Source organism: Motacilla alba, chromosome 6, assembly GCF_015832195.1.
Source record: "Motacilla alba alba isolate MOTALB_02 chromosome 6, Motacilla_alba_V1.0_pri, whole genome shotgun sequence".
NCBI classification, from domain to species: domain Eukaryota; kingdom Metazoa; phylum Chordata; class Aves; order Passeriformes; family Motacillidae; genus Motacilla; species Motacilla alba.
In genome coordinates, this window is record NC_052021.1 from 21,562,970 (window position 1) to 21,585,125 (window position 22,156).

A 22,156-nucleotide genomic window follows, 5' to 3' on the forward strand; every position below is an offset into this window, starting at 1 on the left:
TGAAAGGGCTACTTCACTCTTTCATTTTCCTTTCTTTTATGGTACCCAGAGCATAGGTAAAACTTATTTAAATCTCTGTTATAACTCCTGCTGTTCTGGGAAGGCAGAACACTGACTGCAGACAGGGAATGCACTGAAACTGAAATCATTACAAGCTGTCAAGTCTTTGCCCTCAGCTTCAGACCCAAACTGAATTCTCAGCCTCCTGAATGTGAAGCCAGCCATCTCCACAGGGTGTATCACAGAAATGTGTTCAAGGTGTGCATTCTCATTTAAAGAATTTATGGCCTGTAGATCTCTTCTGGTTAAATTCCACATAGCTCTTCATATTTTAACAAACAATTCCTTTACCACACTTGCTTCAAAAAAAGCTTATTTATATTCTTACCTACACTTCAGATTTTATTCCAACTCAAGGATCATATAACTGGACAGCATATAATATCTAAGTTTACAGAAAACTTTTGTTCTCTCACGGTATTTAAGTTATGATCTTCACTTCCAAATGCCTTTTGTCTCCACAGTGTAAGCTCAGTGGCACAGGGCACATCATGATCCAGATGCCATGTCACATTAGTGAGCCAGCCTTTCCAAACCAGCACATAGCAATTTCTTAATTTCAGAAAACTGTAACTGTGGAGAGGGATTGCCACATCTACAGACCACTCATGAGTCACTGTTCATACATATACATAACACTGAAAGTCCACCTTTGTGAGTCAGTGTTTTTCAAAGCATTTGTACAAAATGCCCAGTAAAAAATATTAGTATTTCACACATGTCTTTTGATCATTATTTTTAATAGACATTATTACATTTCATTTTTAATATTAATGGATTATTATTAAATAAAGTAATATCTTTAAATTATTAAAAAGGAAGATATTTTTCCCTGGTTTGTTGGCTCTGTAATCTGAAAATGTACTATCAGGTTTCCTATAGCAGCAAGACAGTTTGAGAAAATCTGAAATGCTAACCTTGTTATTCTTACATTATGGTTGAAAAAAATTGCAATTTTCCGAAAAACATTTGGAAAAAAAATATTCAATGTATAATATTAGAATTATACAACAGCCTTAGTTTTAGAGAAATGAATTTTGTCTTACTCTTAGAATAGACAGTTAAGGCATAAATAACTTTTCTTGATTTGCTTGATAGAATGAGAGTCCCACTTTGAGACAAGTGCTCAGTGAGGGACCTCACTTGTGTTACATGCTCTTGAGAAATCACCAGAACCTGAGAAGACTGGCACTTCTGTAATCCAATTCCTGTTGTGACACGCATTGAAAAACAAAATAATAGGGGGAAAGTTGTCACTCACTTATTGGAGTAGTGCTTCAAACCGTTCTTTACCCAAAACGAGGGTTTAAGCACTCCAGAACAGGGAAGAGCCAGAATATACAAGTCATTCAACTCCACCTAAAATTTTACTTCTCTAATCTTTTCCAGTTTGACATTGAATAATTTCATTTTCCATGTAAGCTTACACTCTTCGAAGCTCATGATCTCATGGTAACTGTAAAAAAAAATAAAATTACTGACTTACATGATTCTTTCCTCTATGGCATTCACACTACTTTATTCTGAACAGGACCACAAAGAGTGCAAAGTCAAATTAAGTGAGTAATGCATAACTCCAGCACACCCGTGCTCCTAAGCACCTAATCTTGTAAACTTAACATTATTTTAAGGGAAGCTGGATTTTCCTTCTACAGTACTTCCTTTCAGACAAGGAATGAAAGTTCTTGGTCCGTTTTCATAAGTCATGAACATGAACAGCAGTTGCTGCCACAGTTCTCCATTTTGAGCACCTGAAGTACTGCTCTGAATTAGGTTCTGTCCAAAAGGCAAAGCTGGGAAACCTTTGTCCAAGAGCAAGGAGCGCTCATCCAGCTGTAATTCATTCACACTCACCTCCTAGTAGACTATTCCAGCTGTTCTCGCCCCTACAGCTGAAACTGGCATTTCACAGATATTGATAAGAGGCATATGGGGCCAGAGTGGCCCCAAATGAAACAGAAACAGAGCAGCTGAATCCTGAGATTGTCATCACTTGAATTCCAGTCTTCAATTCACGGACCACTCATGGATTTTGTATTAACACCATAGCCAAACAGAATTATAAACAGAGGAGATGATATTCATTATATCAGTACTGTTGTGAAAAATCAGTACAGGAAAATGAAATGGTTTGGATTTTAATGGTACTTGAGGCTATACACCTAAGGCAGTTTTTCTGTTTTCCCACTGCTCTTAGTTTTGTTTGTAAAGTCTTTTCAGGTTGAAGTATTTGTCTTACTACTTAACTAATAAAATTCTTAAAACTACATGCTCAGTGTAATTCTCCAATGTAAATTAAACCTTCAGAAAAGCCTCAGAGGAAACATTTTCCTTTAGTTCTAAACACTAACTTAATTATATTTACTTGCATTACATGAGAATCTAACTTACTAAGTTCCCTTGCAATAAATTTGTAATTCTATTCTGTGTTCTAAATTGTTTTGTTTAAAATATTTGTAGACTTCTTCATATCATTGTTAATCCTAATATTAAACCAGTTAGTAAATAATACCTCACTCTCCATTCCATACAACTTAACATTCCATATTATTTAATACATTAGTATTTAACATTAATGAAAGTATTTGAAACAACTATAACTGTGTGCAGAGAAAATGAAATGTCACTTAGCATAAATGTTCTGACAGTCACTTTACCCAAATCCTTCAAATGGGTTGCTGTAGACCTTGAAATAAGTTGTTTATTTTTAAGCCACATTTAGGATATTCAAACAACTCAGTATGGTATACTTACCCACTTTGTTCCACAACGATGAACAGCATGCATATCACACACATCTACAGTAAAAGTATTAGCTAAGGTTGATCTTAATACATAAATTTTTTGTATATGGAAATATTCACGCCCCACAGAATACATTCATGCATTCATGAATGTAGCAACAATTTTATATCAACAGTTCTACATAATAAAGCTACTCTTACAAAGCAGTATAAAGGTAATTTAGCTTAAGCTGCAGGAGATATTCTAAGATAGGCATGACATAATTACCATTTTAGATGTAGTATAGATATAAAAAATAGCCTTTTAGGCTTATTAACAATTATTCTCAAATGACTGATATATATATATAAAGAAGTAAATATATATAGTAAAGCTATTACTATTTATTTATTTCCATTGAAGTTTCCAAATATTTTATTCCTAACTCATTAGCTGCTCCTGAGCGCCTCTTCCCCCTTCAAATATTGGCTAGAAATACATGGCCATGGAGCTTTATCAAAGTCATTGTTTGGTCCCAAGACAAATGCTGTCCAAGTTGTTGATATTATAATTGAAATATAGAAAAAAATTTAAATTATATAGATCTAAAATAGAAGTATTGGAGATCAACGAGTTAAATAACCCAAACTACATGTCAGGTATATTAGTGTTACCATTACATATTGCAGTCTTCACTGTGATAGTGTACATAGTGTAGTACAAGGCTTTGACTGGATGTTTATTTTAGTTCCAAATTGATGGCAGGGCTTTCCTGCATGTTCCACATCCATCCCCATGCACTCATTTTTATGCTGATTTTTAACATGATGACTGCCTAGAAACTCTACTGTGCAATACAGCTCAGAACATCTCAACTTCCTTATCTGACGTTTGTTTCTATATTTAAAGTACAAAGACTTTTAATTGAAGGTGGAGCAAGGCTGATCAGTTACTCACAGTCTCTCCAGGGATCTCAGCCCGAAGAAAGAGCCATTCTTCAACCCCAAGATCTTGTTGTTACTCAGAATCCTACAAGGAGTCAGGAAAAAATCTGGTTAATAGAACATGATAATTCCACTGATCTAAAACATATAATTATAGTAAGTGACTGCTCTGTAAAACACTAATCACAAAATTCACCGCCTCATTTGCATTTTCCCATCATAGCCATAAATAAAGATTACCATTTCCCAAAGTGCATGGTTTCTTCTTCATTAAGTGAAAGCACTGTCAATAAATATGTCAAGAATTTTGACTCCAGCTTGAAAATTCTAACAGTGCTAAATGCCCACACTTTACCAGTGGATTCTAAATTACCACTAAAGTACTTGTTGGTCTTCCTAGTCTACAAAAGGCTGGTAAAGCAAAGGACATGTTAAAAACTGTTCCATAGATTAGAGGACAATAAAATCACTTTGCAGTGGCTACTGTAGCAGGGAAGTACAAGCCATCATACCATGGATAGCTCACATATACAGACAAAGTATTTAGTTTCATGTAGGAGAGACAAACAAAAATGTTTTCCTGTTGCAACCTTTGCATAGTAGAAATTCAGTAATTAAGATATGCCTGACCCATCAAGCACCACCACCACCACACACTTGCAAACTGCCCCTGCATGCAAGCCATTGAAAAAGTTGTTTATTCTTCCTCTTTAGGGTACTGTGCATTTCACAAGTGATCCTTTCTAGTTTAGTGATTTTCCATCACTGTTCCCAGCTATTTCAGAAGCAATACAATATGAACATGCACTTATTCTGAAGATGTTACCCCTTAAAAACTTTTCAATATGCAAAAGAAATGGTTTGTTTTAGAAGCTGGAGAAATTGGGTTTTTAATCTAATGATTATGCAATGTGCATAAAAAACATTTGTCTCTGAAAAAGCCTAATTCCAACTGCCTGAGAAATGAGTCTTTTAATGTAACATTTACAATAAATTATACTTCTCTAGTGCACAAAAGTACATTTCAAAATAAGATAAGCAGTTTGCAAAAAGATAAAAAGAAGACAAAAATATTTCAAAATAAATTTAATATTCTTAACTAGCAAACTTGAGATTTTTTGATCAATTTTTTATTTTTGTAAAGTTTTAAAACAATCTATTGCACAAGACAAGACAGTCTTGCTCTTAGCACTTGCCATTGTATATAAACAGTAAGTTCTTTGCCCTCACACAAACCTACCACATAAAATCTCACATCTAGGTGCAAATGTAATGACAGTGACCCCAGAAAAAAAAAAAGAAATGTAGCAAAGTTAAAATACTGCAATGTTAGTAAGATCTGGAGATTTCTGCAAATCTAAAATTCATAAATAAATGCATATTTTGATGTGAGTTGATGGCCCACTGTGGGCCATGCACATGGAGAAGAGAGATGATCAGATCTGACCTATCCTACACTATGCCTCTCGTCAATACATGTGTGCAGCAGCATCATTCCTCACCCAGAACCAGACAGTGGGACCCACAAGTGGCAATTTGGCATTGATGATGATCCATACACCCATGTATCTGAAAGCACACAAAACCCTAAGTTTGGAAAAAGTTAAATATGCTCCAATATAGACACAGTTTATTTCCATTAATTAAGAAACTCCACATCTCACAAGTTCCTCCTCCTACTTTTCAGATTAAAAATCATGCATAAGATAATATTATTTATCTAATTTACCAACTCTTCTTTACCATTTTAGGAATACATTTCAGCAGTGACATGATGAATGACTTGTTTAAAATTCAAAATATCTAAACTAGAAAATGTAAATATATAAAATGCTCTAGTATTCTATTTTCAGTGTTCTATTACTTTATTATTTTATTCAACTTGTCATTTGAGGCTGCACAGAACTGGAGTTAGTCAAGAAAAAATGAAGACCCAAAATTAAAATTGGCAAGGCTTGGAAAGACTAACATAAATTAGTCCATTTCATATTGGGTCATTTTTTTTTTAATAAGCCTTGTTACAGAGAGACTATCTTTGAGGTCTGTTACAATGACATTAGATACAAAGATGATATTTGGACCATTGCATAGTCTGATTGCAAAGATACATTACTTCAAAACTCACAGCTGCCTTGGATACAAGTACTCCTGTCTTTAAAAAATTTTCATTGTGCCAATTGTTTTTCCAGCCTTCTATTTGTTCTGCCCAGAAAAGGAGGCCAGTCTGAACTTTGCTGGCAGTCCATGAAAATGCAGCACAAGTCAGGTGGTCTCCTACTCTACCTCCATGTCCCGCTCTGTACAGCCCTACACACGTAGATTGAAACCAGCATCATTAACCCACAGAAAACCAACTCCTATTAATTAAAGAGAACTATCAAACTAGTAATAAATCACAAGATTCAGCAGATCATTTAGTTCATAAATGGAGTACTCAGGAAACACAGCTCATGATCCTTCAATAATGCTATCTCATTCGTTTTTGTGAAAGATAAAATGAGTCTTGAAAAACGTGACGCCACAAAATTAAAAAAACAAAAACCCAACAAAACTTAGCTATGAGGATTTGAGTTTCTAAATGAAACCCTTCAAATCTTTATCCCAGAGTTTCACAGAGACTTTCACACAGAGATCAGGTTTCAAAAACTAAATTTCCTTCAGGGTTTCCTCTTCTCTACAGCGCCAACTTAAATTCAAGTTTTATGAACAAAGTAATATGGGTATCATAGTTAAAATATGATTCTTCTTCTGCTCAGAAATGCAGCTTTAGAGAATCCTAGCATTCCAGTATGGTCCCTAAGGAAAACAACATCCTCTCTGACAATTCATACAAGTTATCTTCATTTCATTTAGCTGGGTGGTACTTCTACATGGGAAGAATCCACCTGTTTTTAATTAGTTTTAGTGATGTACAAGAACTCGCAACAGGCTGTTATCAAGAAGGATTTGATTTGCACTGAAGATCAATTCTGTGAATAAAATTAGCAACTTCACTGGCAAACATAAATCACATTATTTTTCATACAGTAATAAATCACTTACTGAACTTTTGATGCAACTTGTAACATCCTTCCCTTCTGAGAACATTTGCTGTGGGGATGAGGATGGAAGGGAGGAAAGTTTTGGTTACAATGTTCAAAATCCTAACAGAGAAATGAGGCTAAACTACAGAAAATGAGAAATCCTTTAAAATAATTAATGCTAGGAAAAAATGTGGCTCTTACTACTGATGCTGAAATAACATTGAAAAATTTTTGTTCAAATTTCTTTAGACAAGTAACAGAACGGAAATAAAAGGTGTCAAGTATGGCCAAGATAGGTAAGTTTCTCTTTTCCCTTGAATACAGTCATCTGCTTACAGGGAAATACTTCTAATTAAAGACCTGCAGAAATTTTGCAGTGATAAGCATCCTTTTCTTATACTTACAGATGCAATGGTTTGGTGAATAAGCACATTTTAAAAAGTGCTACTCATGTATTTTATTTTGGAAAGATAATAACAAATTTATTTATGTCAGATCTAACAGAAACTGACTCATTCTAATCAAACTTCAAATAGAGGTTGCATTTTTTAAAAATAAACCAACACCATGCATCCACTGTGAATAAGTACTTCTCACATTTAATCTATCCATAGCATTTTCACTTGGTTGCTTTTTGGGATTTTTTTTCTGATGTGTTAGTGAATCACAGTGATGAATCTCACTATACACTGCAACTAGGCAGCTGGTTTAAATAATTATCAGTTTCTAGCCATGTGCTAAGAATCTCACATTTTAAATATTTTATTCCAGCAGAAGAAACACTATGAAAAATGAGCACACTTTATTTCAATGATCGTATTTTCCAAAACCAAAATCCACCTAAAGAAGTTTTTTGTTTTGATTTGGTTTTTGGGGGGGTTTTGGGTTGGTTTGGGGGTTGGCTTTTTTGGTGGTGGCAGTGGGGTTTTTTCCTTTGCTTTTTTTTTTTTTTTTTTTTTTTTTTTTTTTTTTTTTTTTTTTTTTGGTTAAGGAAGAAGTTTCCCAGAGAAGCCTTCTAATAAGCATTTATTTTAAAGCAGTTTGCAAACTGTCTTTGCACAATATATTAATGATTTAAGCCCAAGTAACTGAAAATCCAAGTCAAGGTACTTTCAGTCCCAGTTCTGACAGGATACAACTAAAATAGTGCTGGGGAGCAATTTACTTGTCAGTACCACTCTGCTGATCAGACATGTTATGAACCACTTTGTTACTGCAGTTGACCCTCTGAAATCTTATGTCCCTGCCACTCCTTCTCCCAAGACACTCTGGGGTTCAGTTTACCCCAGGGAGGCTGTTCAGAAGATATTAACACCAGGTCTGTCCTTTCCTGGCCCTGTGCAGCCCGCCAGCACTGTTCCTGTCCTGAAGGGATATCATTCAAACACCCTCTCTCAACTTGCACTGACATCCTAAAGCATTTAATTCATGCACGTAGTTTCTGGCACAAATGTACTTCCCTGGGGGGCTGCAGCACAGGCTGAACACAATTTCCTTCACCCTGCGCTGCAAACAAACCAACTAACCAACCTCAATACACACCAGGACCAAAATCATGCCAAGAAGATGCTAACAACGGAGAAGCATGGACAGTCCATGAGCCATTGCTTCCACTCTCTCCTGGATGCCCTTGCTTTACAGGACAGACATCTAAAAGAATAAATAGTTCTAATGGATAAAAGTAATTCCTCTGATTTTTTTTCTGATTCCTCTGTTTGAATTAAACAAGACACAAATCACAGTTTGCTTAAAATGATGCTGTGATTTTTGGTTTTGTGAAACCATAGAAAGTACAGGATGATGAGACACTGTGCAACAGAGTCTCATTGAAGTATAAAAAATGCCCAGCATAAGAGAACTTACTACTGTATTTTAAAAGTATCAAATAAAGAGCTCTCAATCACAATGCAAACAAACTTCAACTTCCTATAACCTCTCAGAGAAAAGGAATCTTTTTAGTAAGCCTCCAAAGTCAATGACATTACAGAGTAAACAAATTCCACAGCTGAGGCTTCTTCAGTGGGATGGGGCTGCATCCCACCCAGTAAAGCCTAAAGCCTGTGAGCTCACACAGCAGTGCACCCACAGAGAAAGCACAGCTCAGATAATCAAATCCATGGAGGACAAGGCATGTAGATGAAGACTGCTATTCCCAAATGCATAGTGAACACAGAAGGAAGTGTGACCCATTAATGAAAATATGTATTTCCTCTGATAATACTCACAGGGGAAAATACACAAAAACCACAAGCAAAAAAATCCCACCCAAACTTGATGACAATCAGTAAAATGTCAACTTTCACCTGATTTTCTGCTGAACAGCCCACTAGTACAGATCAGGCTTGACCCAGGCCTGTGTCTAGGCTGCTAGACCATGTCTAGAAAATTGAAACCTCCAGAATCCTTCCTTTAAGCCCCACGCAGGGGCTTAAGCCCCACGCTGAAGGGACACAAGTGCTACAGGAAACACACCCCAGACCCCCAGCCACACCTGCCCCTGCTGTGCACTTCCTCTTAATCCCTATTCAGTTTTCCACTTCTCAAGGAGAAAGGCATGCTAGGCAGACATCCATGAGAATTTGAAAAAAGACAAAACCTGGTCCACTAAGATTGTACATCTGGAACGACTGTGTAGGGGTTCTGTCCAGAAATTGTGTTTTGAGTTCTGCAGTTTCTCTTACATACTAACTTAAAATCAAGCAACTTGAAGTATCTTTTATTTCAAAATAACAATTTAAGTACAAATAGCAGTTAATCATTTTTCATGGAAGTCTGATAACAGCTGACATATTGAAGTAGAAGATGTTCATTCTCTTTACATGTGGTATGTGGTTAGATACAAAGGGAGTGTGAGCAGACGTCCTGTGAAATTCCCTAAAACACTGGTAGGGAAAATTAATTTGATTTCTTTATGGTATCAGAATAAGACTGGAATAATTCATATTGAAATCCTATAGTGTAAAAGGAAAACCTAAGTTTTTCTAAATTTTTTTAACGTTTTAAAATCCTTCCTGGTAAACCAGACTGTTGTTTATTCCCCACGACATCCATAATTCATTGAAAGCTGCACCACAGAAACAAATTAAGGAGTTTTCCCAGAAACATGGCAGAAATAGAAAAATAGATTTTAAAAAGGATACCTGCTTTTTGTGCCACACATAGAGAGATACATGGAGCTATCATAAAATACAGGTACTAACTGCACTTTTTTCTTCCCCTCTCCCAACTGAAAACCTCAGCCTAACTACTGAGCTACTACCTAAGACTTCAACAGATAATATTAGAACTGTACAGACAGACTGGGAGGGAAGTCACAGAACAATAACAAAACTGATTGAACAAGTGAAAAGAGAAAAAGGACTGAAAACACTACTGACAGCTCACGAGATGAATGGGGTGTGGTGGACATCTACATAGTCTGATACCCAAACACATGGAAAGAAAAGTTGTAAAGATATGGGAAGTATTCATTAATTTATTATATATCAGTATCTGTGTACAGTAATTCAGTGCCTGCCTCTCTTTCTGACTTTGAGAACATCGAAACTTTAAAGAGCATAAAGCTAATTATCAGAAGAGTAAAGATGCATAAAATGGCCTAAAGTGACACCTCTCTTCCTGAAGGGGATTGGGGCCCACTGTATTGTCTTTTCAAACTAAACAAAGCGTGTGGTCAGCATTATTTAAAAGAATCATATAAAAATCCAGTAGAAAGCAATAAAACCCAGTCTCTCAGCACCTCCAATTCCAGCTGGTTTCATCATTATCTTTCACATATACCAGCTTTTGTTAAACTCATTCACTTGCAGCAATACCAAGCAATAGTGAAAATAGAAAAATACTCCAAAAAGTGCCTACTATTGTACATAGTATGTTCATATGGCAGAAACAACCCCCAAACAGCTACAGTCTAAGAGGCAGTAACGAGTGCTAATTATCATTCTTATTTGTACAGTACCAACAGAATGGCAGCTTCCAGATCTTGACACTATTTGATGATAGCAAAAGAAAGCATAAGCATCAAGAAATTTCCTTTTAGGTAATTAGTTATTTAAATGGAAGTCCTTCTAAAAGTGCAAATTAACTCTAATAGTCTGTCATAAATTTAATGGAATGTGGGAGAAACTGTAGTATGAAAACAGAACATTGCTTTTGTGGAAAAACACTGTTCAATAGCCCCACTATCAGTAATTTAAAGTAAAAGGCAAAACTCTTATTCTTTTGTCTGTGGTGTTCATACTGGTGGCTTTTCATCAAGAGTCCTCTTGGATGATATAAGGGACTGCTAGGTCACATTCAAAATACCAAACCCAGAGAATTCTTGTATTAATTACCACATCAACTGATTTAATTAGGTAAAGTCTTATTTAAGAGCCCTTTTTTTTTGGTAAGCAACATCACAATTCAAGCAGCAAAACAAAATATTATCATCACTAGCAGGATGCACAACTCATCTCTCCCCAATAGTGGTTTAGTGGTATTAATGTATCAACAAAAGGAAGCAGCAAGGTCACTCTCAAATAGAAATTTTAATATGATTTCCTAACAGTGGGGGAGTTAAAAGAGTTTTCAGCTTTTGAACAAACCCACTCCACTACAGAATGATATTAATTAACTGAACAGGACAAGTAGCAGTAGGAATCAAAGCATTACTCATAGGACTCCAAGTACTTCTGAAAAGAAATGTGCTTGTCTATTTTATGACTTTTGTCAAGCATTAGAGAATTTATGAACAAGATGATCCTATTAAGTAAAAATTTCTTTTTTCCACAAGAACTTGAGGTCTAAAGGTTATTTCTAAAGATCACTGAACACCCGAGGTGTCACACAGGATTCTGTTCTACAGAATACAAGTTTAATCAATTGTATTCAAGAAAGTCAGCACCTGGAAAACTTACATCATGAGTGGATGATTGTAGAAAAGGTTTGACAATAGCAATATAGCACTGCAATAGTAAACTGGAATTACGCAGTGATATTTCCTAAAATCACATAATACTGAACATAAAATATGAGGATATAAAAATGTGATAAATCATTACTATTTCACTACAACACGGACACTTATAACACCATTCAGCTGTCTAGATAAATCTTGCTTTTACAAGATTTGAACTTGAGTGCATGTCATTTTTTTTCAAAAGTTAGTTAAAAAAATCCACATGATCTTTTGATAAGACAGCATTTTCTTTACATCTTTTGAAGAGAGAACTTTATCTAAGTGAACTTTTGGACTATATCACTATATCTACCATGTACATGGTCTTTACTTGAGACATAGTTATGCATGTTTAACTTCCTGTGATGGGTCTTACTGAGTCTAGCAGAATTATTTACATGAATTAAATTTGTCACGTGCATTAGTTTTTGAAGATCAAAGATCCTATTGTCAACATTTTCTTTGGAGAAAGAGAGGAATCATTCAAAGCTCTCTCTACAATGAAAAGCAAATCCTTATGTCTGACCTTGCAATAAAACACTATTTCTAAAAGCATATGTAGCCAACTGGTGACAGCATGGGTCTGCATGCCCTGTGTTCTTGCTTTTGCTTTGAATCACTGCACATGCTTCCATCAATATGTATTTAAAATCCATTTTTAGTGGGAAAAATGAGACTCATACAGAATATTAAAAAAATAAAAGTTCTCCACTGAGTAAGCCTGTGCAATTCTCAAATGGATTTACTGAAGTGATTGTCTACAGGAGGATTAGCTTTTGACATGGTTTCCATTCAACTCAGTTGACATTGTGGGAAGATTACATCCTCTTGTTTGTTTCTCATTCACACCTTTATAAAATTCAGCACCAGCAATGGTGCAAACACCGCCAGGAGTTGCAGAGAAGCTGAGAGAACAATGCACTGGAGCAATGTGCAGATTGAGCATTTCAGCTCAGCACCAACCAGACAGACAAGAGCTGAGAAACATCTTTTTTTCCTACAGGATATGAATTTTTACACTCAATGCAGTGGGAATAAGAAGTTCATTTAGGTTCCTCACTTCAAAATGGTTTCTGCAAGCAATTCACCACGGTGATTCATGGCAAGGTCAGCCTAACCCTTACTCTCTCCTGGGCTGACACTCCACTGGCTCAGCCAAATAATCACAAGCACCCCAAAATGCCTTGCACCTCCACAGGTGGGCCAAACCTGGTTTTCACACTACATACAATACAGTCAGGAGGCTTTGTTCTATAAATAAATTTTGATTTTTTTAAGTTCAAGGACTACAACAAGACTAACAAATAAATTATTACCATTTAATTAAAATTTTGTAAGAAAGAATTCACCTTTCCTAATTCAGATTTTACTATAACTTACTTCTAAGTAAGGTAGTTACTTACTATGTTAGTTAGTAGTAACTTACTTCTTAGTAAGTATTTTGTACAAAGAGTAAAATTTCCTGAGTCACAATTCCTTTTTTATTACACTTCTTATATTACCTTTTGTTTCCTTTCTAAGATCTTTTCAGCACTTCTCATATTCAGCTCACTTCTCTTAAATCTTGAAACACTCATTTAGCTTTCCCCAGTTTTGCTAATCTTTTATGTATTTCTAAAAGAACATTATAAAGTTTCCATTTTATTTCTGAAAACTATGCTCAGAATTGTCTTCAAAATGCTCATGTCTCTCAGTCACTAAAACAGTTAAGCAGTAACAATTGCTGACTATAAATCCAGAAAAATACTGAAAAGTTTTCATTGTAGTAATTTATTTTGATTTTCCCACAAATTGGTTTGTTGTTTTTATAATGTTTATAGCTTAACTTGCAAGTTCTGCTGGGACAATAAATATATTTTGCGAAAGAGCTATCTGCAGTAATATTTTTTTTTAATGGCAATGCACACCTTTTGATAATTCAATGAAATACAGAACTCATTGTACATCCTTTGGGTAATATATATGAAAACTGAAAGCCTGACAAAAAAACTTGGTCTGGCGTCATTAAATAATTCCTTGCTGAATTTGAAAAGAAAATCTTTTCTCATAAGGATATATTTAAAGACCTAGGTTAGGAAATCTAAATTGTTTTTTCTATTTTGCCTCAACCAGTAAGACTGCATGTCAGAATGGTCCTCAGCCTTCCCTTTGGTCAAAGACTGAGAGGAACAGAGTTTCAGCTGTCAATAAGGAGTGACAAAGAAGTTTTTCTAAGGCACTTGAGACAGCTACTGATACACACTCTAGCAGAGTGACAGCCCAAAGTTTTAAACAGTTAGTGATTATTCTTACTTGATTCAGAGGGCAAGTGAACCCAGCACAATGCATCCAGTCCATCATACAAGTTTAGAGTTCTTTTTGGAGGTTCTTCAAGTCTGTAAAATGGTTTTAAAAATCTGGTTTTTAAAACCAGATTTGGGTTAGTGTCCATTTGAGGGAGAAAATGCAAGATGACAGATAATGTGATTCTCTCAGTCATCTGGATTGGAAGGGACCTCTTGAGGTCATCCAGGCCCATCTCCTGCCTAAAGCAGACCCAGGTAGATCAGAGCACTGCTCAGAGTGGTAAAATAGGGACAATTTTGTGTAATTGTGTAATCCACAATACAATTTTGTAGATTGTGTAATCCACAATAGCTGTTGTGCATTATTTTGGCCTTGAGCACCACTTATAAAATGGACTACAACAGCTTGAACAATCGCTAAAAATTTGAAATTTAGACAGCACAGAGATCATCTGCTCTAAACTTACTGCACAAAGCAGACATTTATGCAAGAGGTTGTCACAGTAAGCGTCAGACTGAGAAACTCCAAAGATGAGGATGCAGACCTTGAGCTTTTCCAGAAACTCCTTTTGCTTTACCCAACATGGGTCCCTAACTAAACAATTAATAATTAATTATTGTAGGCAGAAGACTCCACTTACTTGGTTGAAAGTACTAATTTTAAGCCTAAGCAATATCCTTGTGTCTTATCACTCAGAGATTTTGCACTGGTGAGCGGAAATGTGGTTACCTTAAGAAAACTGGCTTTAAGAAAATTCTCCTAGGACATTTGAGAAGGCAGTTTTCACCCCATGTGATGAATGTAACACAGCAATTTTCTCCGAGTCCATCTACTTCCCAGTTTCCAAGCTAAAGTGGTCAATGACAGTCTCAGTTGTGATTTCTCTTTTTTTTAATCTCAGTCTCAAACGCTGCATCTATCAGCTCAGGTACTTAAAATTATCTTCCTAAGGCTGTGTTGTTCAATATTTGATGTTCTTTCCATTTTAACTATAGCTGCAATCTCTGAAATAAAGCTTTCAGCACAACTGTTCAAAACACTGGTATAAATAATACAAAGACACCCATCATTTGATTCAACTTCCATTACACAACTCACTTCTCCCTACCTTGTTTTGTATCTGTTTCTTTCACATCAGTCAATGTTCAGCTCACTCAACCACCTTTTGTTTGATACTCAATTGCAAATATTCAGCTTTACCTCACAGTGTGCATTTCTGCCAAATGGCTCCTAAAACATTTAGTTATACAATAACTGTAGCTGAATGCATTGCTTTTAAAATAATAAACTCTGGCAGCAATATCCACAAGGAATTCCAGAGCCTTTGTAGGGAATCACATCCTGAAATGATCACAGCTATGTTAAATGAAGCTTGGTTATTCATAATGGTTTCCCAATTCATTTCTTTCAGAGGTTTTAAAAGTTTTCCTAAACTAATGATGACAGAATAATTTATTCTTTTTTTCAGAAGTGTCTTCAGATCCTTGAATAAATAATGAGAGTGATAGCACCTTTCAGGGATGCCTGAAATGGCATGAAAGGATAAGTAAGACCAGTCACACTTATTTATTTTTTAAAAACAGAGACTGTCTTCAGAAAGAATTGAAGAAATAAAAGACACAAAAGAAATAAAAGCAGGGTTAGGGAAGAGAGTATAGCTATGAATACTAATGAAGAAAAACAAGTAAAGAAAAATAAGATAAAGATTGTCTTTTCTAGTACACATATAATTACAAGCTATTTACTAAACTGATCTACAAGCAATACACAATTTTTGTTCTTTAGAAAATCAGCACAACCTGCTTGAAGAATGACAAAAAAAATACTCTGTCCTTAAATAATTCCTAAAATAAATACCTGAGACATTCATTCTTTGGGCAAGCCACTATTAGAGTAATGGGCAGTTGGGTGCACCAATGTGGAAGATCCATCATCCATCAAAGACAAGAAAGTACAGGGCACAACAGATAATTCTTGTAACAGCCAAAATCAGCATGGGCACCCATGCATCTCTTTTCCATTGAAATGCCATTTCATCATTCATAACTGCACTTCATGCAACACACGCAGTTGTTATTTCTTTGCTGCTCATAAACTTATTACTTTGTGCTCACTGAGTTGACATAGGAGATGGTTAATGTACAGAATTTAGGGCAGCAAGTTCCTAGTACAAGTATTTCACACTATTACTGAATTTTGACTGAAACTATGTAACAGATCTTAAAGACTACCAAGTGCCAGCAGATGATAACAAAAAAAACTCCCTTAACCTGTATTAGAAAAAAATACATACACTCTCTGGATTATCAAATAGGATTTCCAACATTAAACCTGAATATTTCAATGATGTTTCAATCAGTTTCACCCTCATAATATGAAAGACTAAACTAAGAGCAAAAATAATTTTCCTTCAAACTTCATTTAAATATCTATTTCTGCTGTGTTTCTGGTATTGAATGACGCTAACTTTGGTATTCCTTGCTTGTTAGGTCCCTTTCTCTAAAATTTGTTTACTTCCCTCCACCAGACTCCAAGCTCTTATAGAATATCAGCAAGGCACTCAGAGAAATATAGAAACTGTGCCAGAAATTAGCCCCAGTAAATGCCACAGAATATTTAGAAGGCATCAGAAGTCCTTCTTTACCAGGTTTTCTGAAAGCTTTGTGTATTAAAGATTAGGTAAAAGCAGGAATTTTATTTCCAAAAATAAACTATTTCAAGATGGTAACACAAAACCCAATACATACTTTAAATGTATCTCTTCACTGTAATCTTTGTATTAGGCACTTTTAGACTAAACAGACACATTTTCATTCCAAGTCCTTCACATAAGCCAAGCAATCTGACCTGATTGCTTCAGTGCAAAATCAGTTATATTCAGTATAGACTAGGGAAAATATTAATAAGAATGGCTCAACATCTTAATTATATATGATTCTGGTCTTACCAATTTGAATATTTATGTAGAATAATAGATTACCTTAAAGCATTTCATGGCAGGATAAGCACACACTCCCATAAGAAAATACTGAAGTGAACCTTCACACATCCACATCGGTTGTCTACCTACAGCAATATTATCTAATGTGTCATGCTCTGATTTGCTTTTTCTTTCATTTCAAAAATGCTTCTATACCTATAAAATGCATCTTATTACAAGATGACAGCTCTGGAATTAGTTTTTGAGGGATTTGGCACTTTTTAAAGTCTCCCTTTCTGAGAAGTCTGGTTGCCAACTTTCTTTAAAACAAGAAGTTTCTAGATACTGTGGACACAAAACCAATAACAAATGAAGAAAAAAAACTGGCCCAAGGGTACCATCTGGGCACACTAGAGGAATCCTTTAAAAATCAGGCCTTTTTTTCCCCAAAAAAACCCAGCCCTGAGTCACAACTTCTGCAATGCTTCCTTCCTACCCTTCAGAGTCTGACATGCTAACGTACTCGGCTATAGCAGACCCTGAAGTCCCAAAAAGCAGGGACTGGCCCGGCAGAGCAGGAAGCCTCACACTCCCCTGCCACAGCACTTACCCCTGCAGAAACTCCATTTTGCCCCTCTGGAGCCCACAGTAAACTTTTGGGATTGCCATCTATTTTGAGAAGGGGAAGAGGTCAGGGTTCCCCAAGCGGCACCGCAGACCTCGGCACAGCCACCGCAGCATGCACGGGACAGGGAAAAGGCTGCTGGTGACTGAGCCCATGTGCACAGGACATTCAAGCTCACCCAGAGCTCCTTCCAGGTACCAGTAAGTCAGGAGGAGAGTAAGAATTTGGGAATCTCACCAAGCAGCTTCATTTTGAGTGTCCATGGCTCCCTGAGGGCTCTTTTCACAGCACAATATTCAGACTGTCAGCCCTGAAGCGCTTCTAAACTAAAAGCTATTTAGCTGCTGCTGAATAATCAGATCCTCAACTCAAGCATGCCTTAAGAATCCTATACTAAATAAAGAGGAAAATCTGTTTTCTAGATGTTATTTTCACATTTCTATCTAAAAAGTCTCTATCCATAAATTTACTTCATTTCAGAGTTACAGATGCTGGAGATAGACCACTCAGACATGTTTCCTTCATCAGACTAACCATTTCTAGAGAGGGGATGTGCTACCTTTCAGACACTGCTGTGCAGACACTCAGACATTATCTTATGATTCAGCAGAGCCAAGATAAGTGGAATTTTAAATTGCTTTTGATGTGTCTTACGTCTACAGTAATGAATGACACAACAGCTATCTTTTGTGATACGTGTGCATCTGCAGATCATTATCATGCTGTATGTACTGAAAAAATTTATTAAATGTTAAAGTACTACCTAAAGCAGTTTCATATAGCCAAGACCAAAAGTGAATTGCAGAAAAGCAAAAGGCAGTTATCTTCTGGGTCCTTTTTTATTGCTACAACACACATACTAGAGGATATATAAATATATTGTTTCTTACTCTGAAAGGTATATTCCTTGGACAATAGCATTTTTATAACCTTTTCTAAGGGATCAGATTTTCAGATATTTGAAATAGAAAACTGTTTTATGAATTATGCTAAGTTTCAAAGGTTATTTTTCATTGCAAAATCTTCTCTCACTGGTTGCAGCAGAACGGAACCAAGACTGTATTTATTTTGCAATAATCTTTCTTGATAATAGCACAGGACATGAATAAACACAGAATTTCAAGCTCCCTTTGCTTCCAGTGCAAAATAAAATAGGTATTGAGAACAGTTAGATCAGAAGCAAAGGAATAGTGGAAAAATATTTAAACTTTCACACAGCCTTTATGATCAAAGACAAAATCCAGAGCGATCTACTAGAAGCAAAAATTAAATGAACTTCATTAGGTCCCTACCACTGAAAGCTCTGTTCTTTGTTTTATAAAGCACATCTGAGTATTCTCTACCCTTAAAATTACACCCATTTCTCTAAGTATTATTATTTCACAGAAAGTGAGTCTAAGTACCAGAAAGAGAATAATTCATGTGGCTTTGGACTTCTGGGTGAGTTGGCAACAAAATCAAATTTCCGGCGTCTCAGGCTGCAACTCTGAGCAAGCAACTCTCCCCCTCACTTCACTGATTTCAACCTGAGCATTGGGATGAATAAGAATTGCATTGCTGAGAAATACCAGTAGAACAAAAACTGTGAGCAAGAATTAACTGAGATACATTAGTCAACTTCAGACAGCTTAAGAAAACTCCAGCTGCATTGTTTAGGCAAAGCTAATTTCACCCCTAAGACTGAGCTTCTTATTAAATCACTGAGTATGAAAACCAACATACAAGTACATATTCATTTTACAGATTCCATTAAATCGGTTGGGTCTCAGCAAAGCACAACTACCTCACCTCTGTGATGTCACTCTCTTGGTGCTTTTCTATTAATGTGAAACAGGAAAAACATTCAGTTCAGCTATGAAACCCATCTGAGCAGAAGGGCAGTGCAAGCAGTGGTTCCTCCCAGGGATACCCAGAGCCCAGGGAAAGGACAGGAAGGGGATCTTCTGAGCAGAGACAGAAAACCTCCAAGCAAAGTCTGAGTTCACTGCATGCCACCACTGAACATGAAAAACAATTACTCATCTTTGTGAGAGATATACTCAGGAATTTTCTCAGAGGATACACCTCAGAGAATAACACTGTCAATGCCAGAGAACAAGGGTTTTGCAGGTCTCTTTGGAAAACCAGTAGCTTCTTTATGTTGCCAAATCCTCAGGAATATTACATTAAGCCCTTAAGGGGCATTCCTAGTTTGAACCAGTATGACTTGATAGAAATTCAGGGACAAAATGGCACAATTTGATCAAACAAGATTAAAAGAATTAGAATATGGCACACAGAGTATTGACTTTGCAAAGTCAAGCTGTAAAGCCTGAAATCACTTCCACTTAGCAGATGCAGTGTACCAAGACTTAAAATCCAGTACAAGGAAGTCTGGCTACTGATCCACAGAGTTCACCATAAACTTAAAGGCATCAGCAAACAACTCCTGCTTCAGAACACATCTCCAGAACTCCATCAAGATGTCAGATGTCTGCTGTACTCTCAGCTCCCTCTACAGTGTAGAGAATAAATCAAAAAGATTGCTGGGCTGCTTGGCACCTTTACAGACTGCTCTAAGTACCTGGGTTAGAAAAAAAGATTTTGACTGTCAAAATTTCTTTACGTGTAATCTCCATACCTATCCGAAGGGCAGAGGTTTTGAAAATTTACAGCCGTTCTTGTAGATTAAGAAGACAACTGAACCCAGCCATTCCATTTAACAAATGTCACAGCTCACAGCAGTGACACAGCTGCATTCAAAACTGGTGAAGGAAGGGTTAAATCAGTTGTCACTTGGTGAAATTCTGACATTGACTTTCATGTAGATACTTGGCTACCCAGGGCAATGAAAAACTGTGGTGGCATTCATTGACCTTTCCTCCACACCTAATGCTGTCTCACAGAAAGACTGAACTTAGTCTGTCAATTATAAATTGCCACTCTGCTCTCACTCTGATCAACTAAATCATCTGAGATATTAAAAACAAAACCTCCCCTATACCTGACTTGGCAATAAGTCTCATGAAAACATTCATTGTTGGATAAGTTTTTGAGCTTGCACCAATCTTTTACAGCTGTGATAAATCACTGTTACTACAGTTTGTGTGACTGCAAATTTATCTTAAAGTAGAAGAAATCACATTTCCAGTTATGGCTTGTACTACAAAATAAAATGGTTACTCTTGTAAACCTTTTAAAGGCTATTTCTAGAACCAATTTCAGAATTTTAAGGACCTACTGCTGGCCCTAGAGCCTGAAATCAGATACTTGCACAGCTATAGCATCTGTTTAAGTTCAGCTGAGAAGAAAGAGGAGAGGAGTAGAATAATATTAATAAAATAGCAACGTTAATGCATAACAACTTCCTGAAGTGACTTGGAGTTGAACTCAGTAAGAGAGTCAACTACCAACCTCATTTGGAGAATGTCAACAGAATATAAAAATCACTGAGGATGCAGTTAACACCACGTGACCCAGCAACACACGTGTCCTCAACATTTTATAGATTTCACCACAAACACTGATTCTGTCTATAAAAATTAGTGCTTTTCAGAATGCCAAACCCAGAGTTATAGTTTCTTCAATTTATCTCTATTTTATAGGTTTACAAAGCTTGTGACATTATTAAAGCAAGTCACAACATTCTCTTGCATGTGAGTTTAGAACAACTATCACAGGGCTGCTCTGTACATTGTACTTTGCTTTTTTTTTTGGGACACCTCTTTCATCTTAGGTATTTTTTATGCTTTTATACATTTACAGATTGAAAATAGTACTTTTAAAAGAGGTTTTAAAAACACAAGACTGTCTTCATACCTGAGCCTGAGACTTTCAATCATGTTAAATTATACTGATCTAATACTAGAGTCTCACTGAAATCTAGATCAGTTTAGAAATCTCTTTACACATTTCTAGGCAATTGCTCACCACAATAAACTCTTTGCTCAGAGATAAAATATTCTCAGAGTATCCATTTTACCAATGTAGAATATCTACATACGAGCTTTGGAAACCATCATCAGGATAAGCTCAGCTCAGCACCTGAGGAAAGTCTCTCACGACCTACGTGAAACGTGGAAGCGAGGTCCTGGACTACAGGCAACAGCCAGAAGAGGGCAAGAGAAGAAGATCCAGGACAGAAGCACTGAGGCAAATAACAGGATTAGATTGAAATTATAAAAGTGAATTCACTTTTCATCACTTTCTCACACTTTTTAGTTTTAAGTATTCTCTGCAGAGATGCCCAAGAGACAGATGTTCTAATGAATGCCCCAGCAAGTTTCACCATACTCACCACAGTCAAATAAAGAACAGCTGTAGTAACCTACCAAGAGGTACCTCACTTTAACTACTTGATCACCCTTCTTCTGAAGCATCCATGGTTGCAATTTTATCCAAATGATACACCAGAACTATAAAAACCTCCTTGGCCTGCAATCTGGATCATCTCACTCCCATCTGTAAATCATCAGCTAACCACTGACTAATCAGCAGTTACATGCTTTAGGTAGCAATTTATTTCATAATTTTGAAAAAAATATATACAAAATTATTGTGGGCTTTAAGAGGCATGCAGGAATAAGATTAACAGATTTCTTATTTAGCTCGAATATAACTTAAATGATGTTGTCTGTATCAACAAGCTTATAGAGC

The 22,156-nt window shown here is 36.2% G+C and overlaps 1 protein-coding gene across 1 annotated transcript in view; it reads right to left on the bottom strand.

The window, feature by feature from the left end:
• Nucleotides 1-22,156, bottom strand: part of ADGRA1 (adhesion G protein-coupled receptor A1) — a 259,550-nt gene that overhangs the window by 212,489 nt on the left and 24,905 nt on the right. The window contains exon 2 of the mRNA XM_038141334.1: nucleotides 3,742-3,813. Coding sequence (XP_037997262.1) covers nucleotides 3,742-3,813 — 72 coding nt within the window. The remainder of the gene's footprint in view (nucleotides 1-3,741; nucleotides 3,814-22,156) is intronic.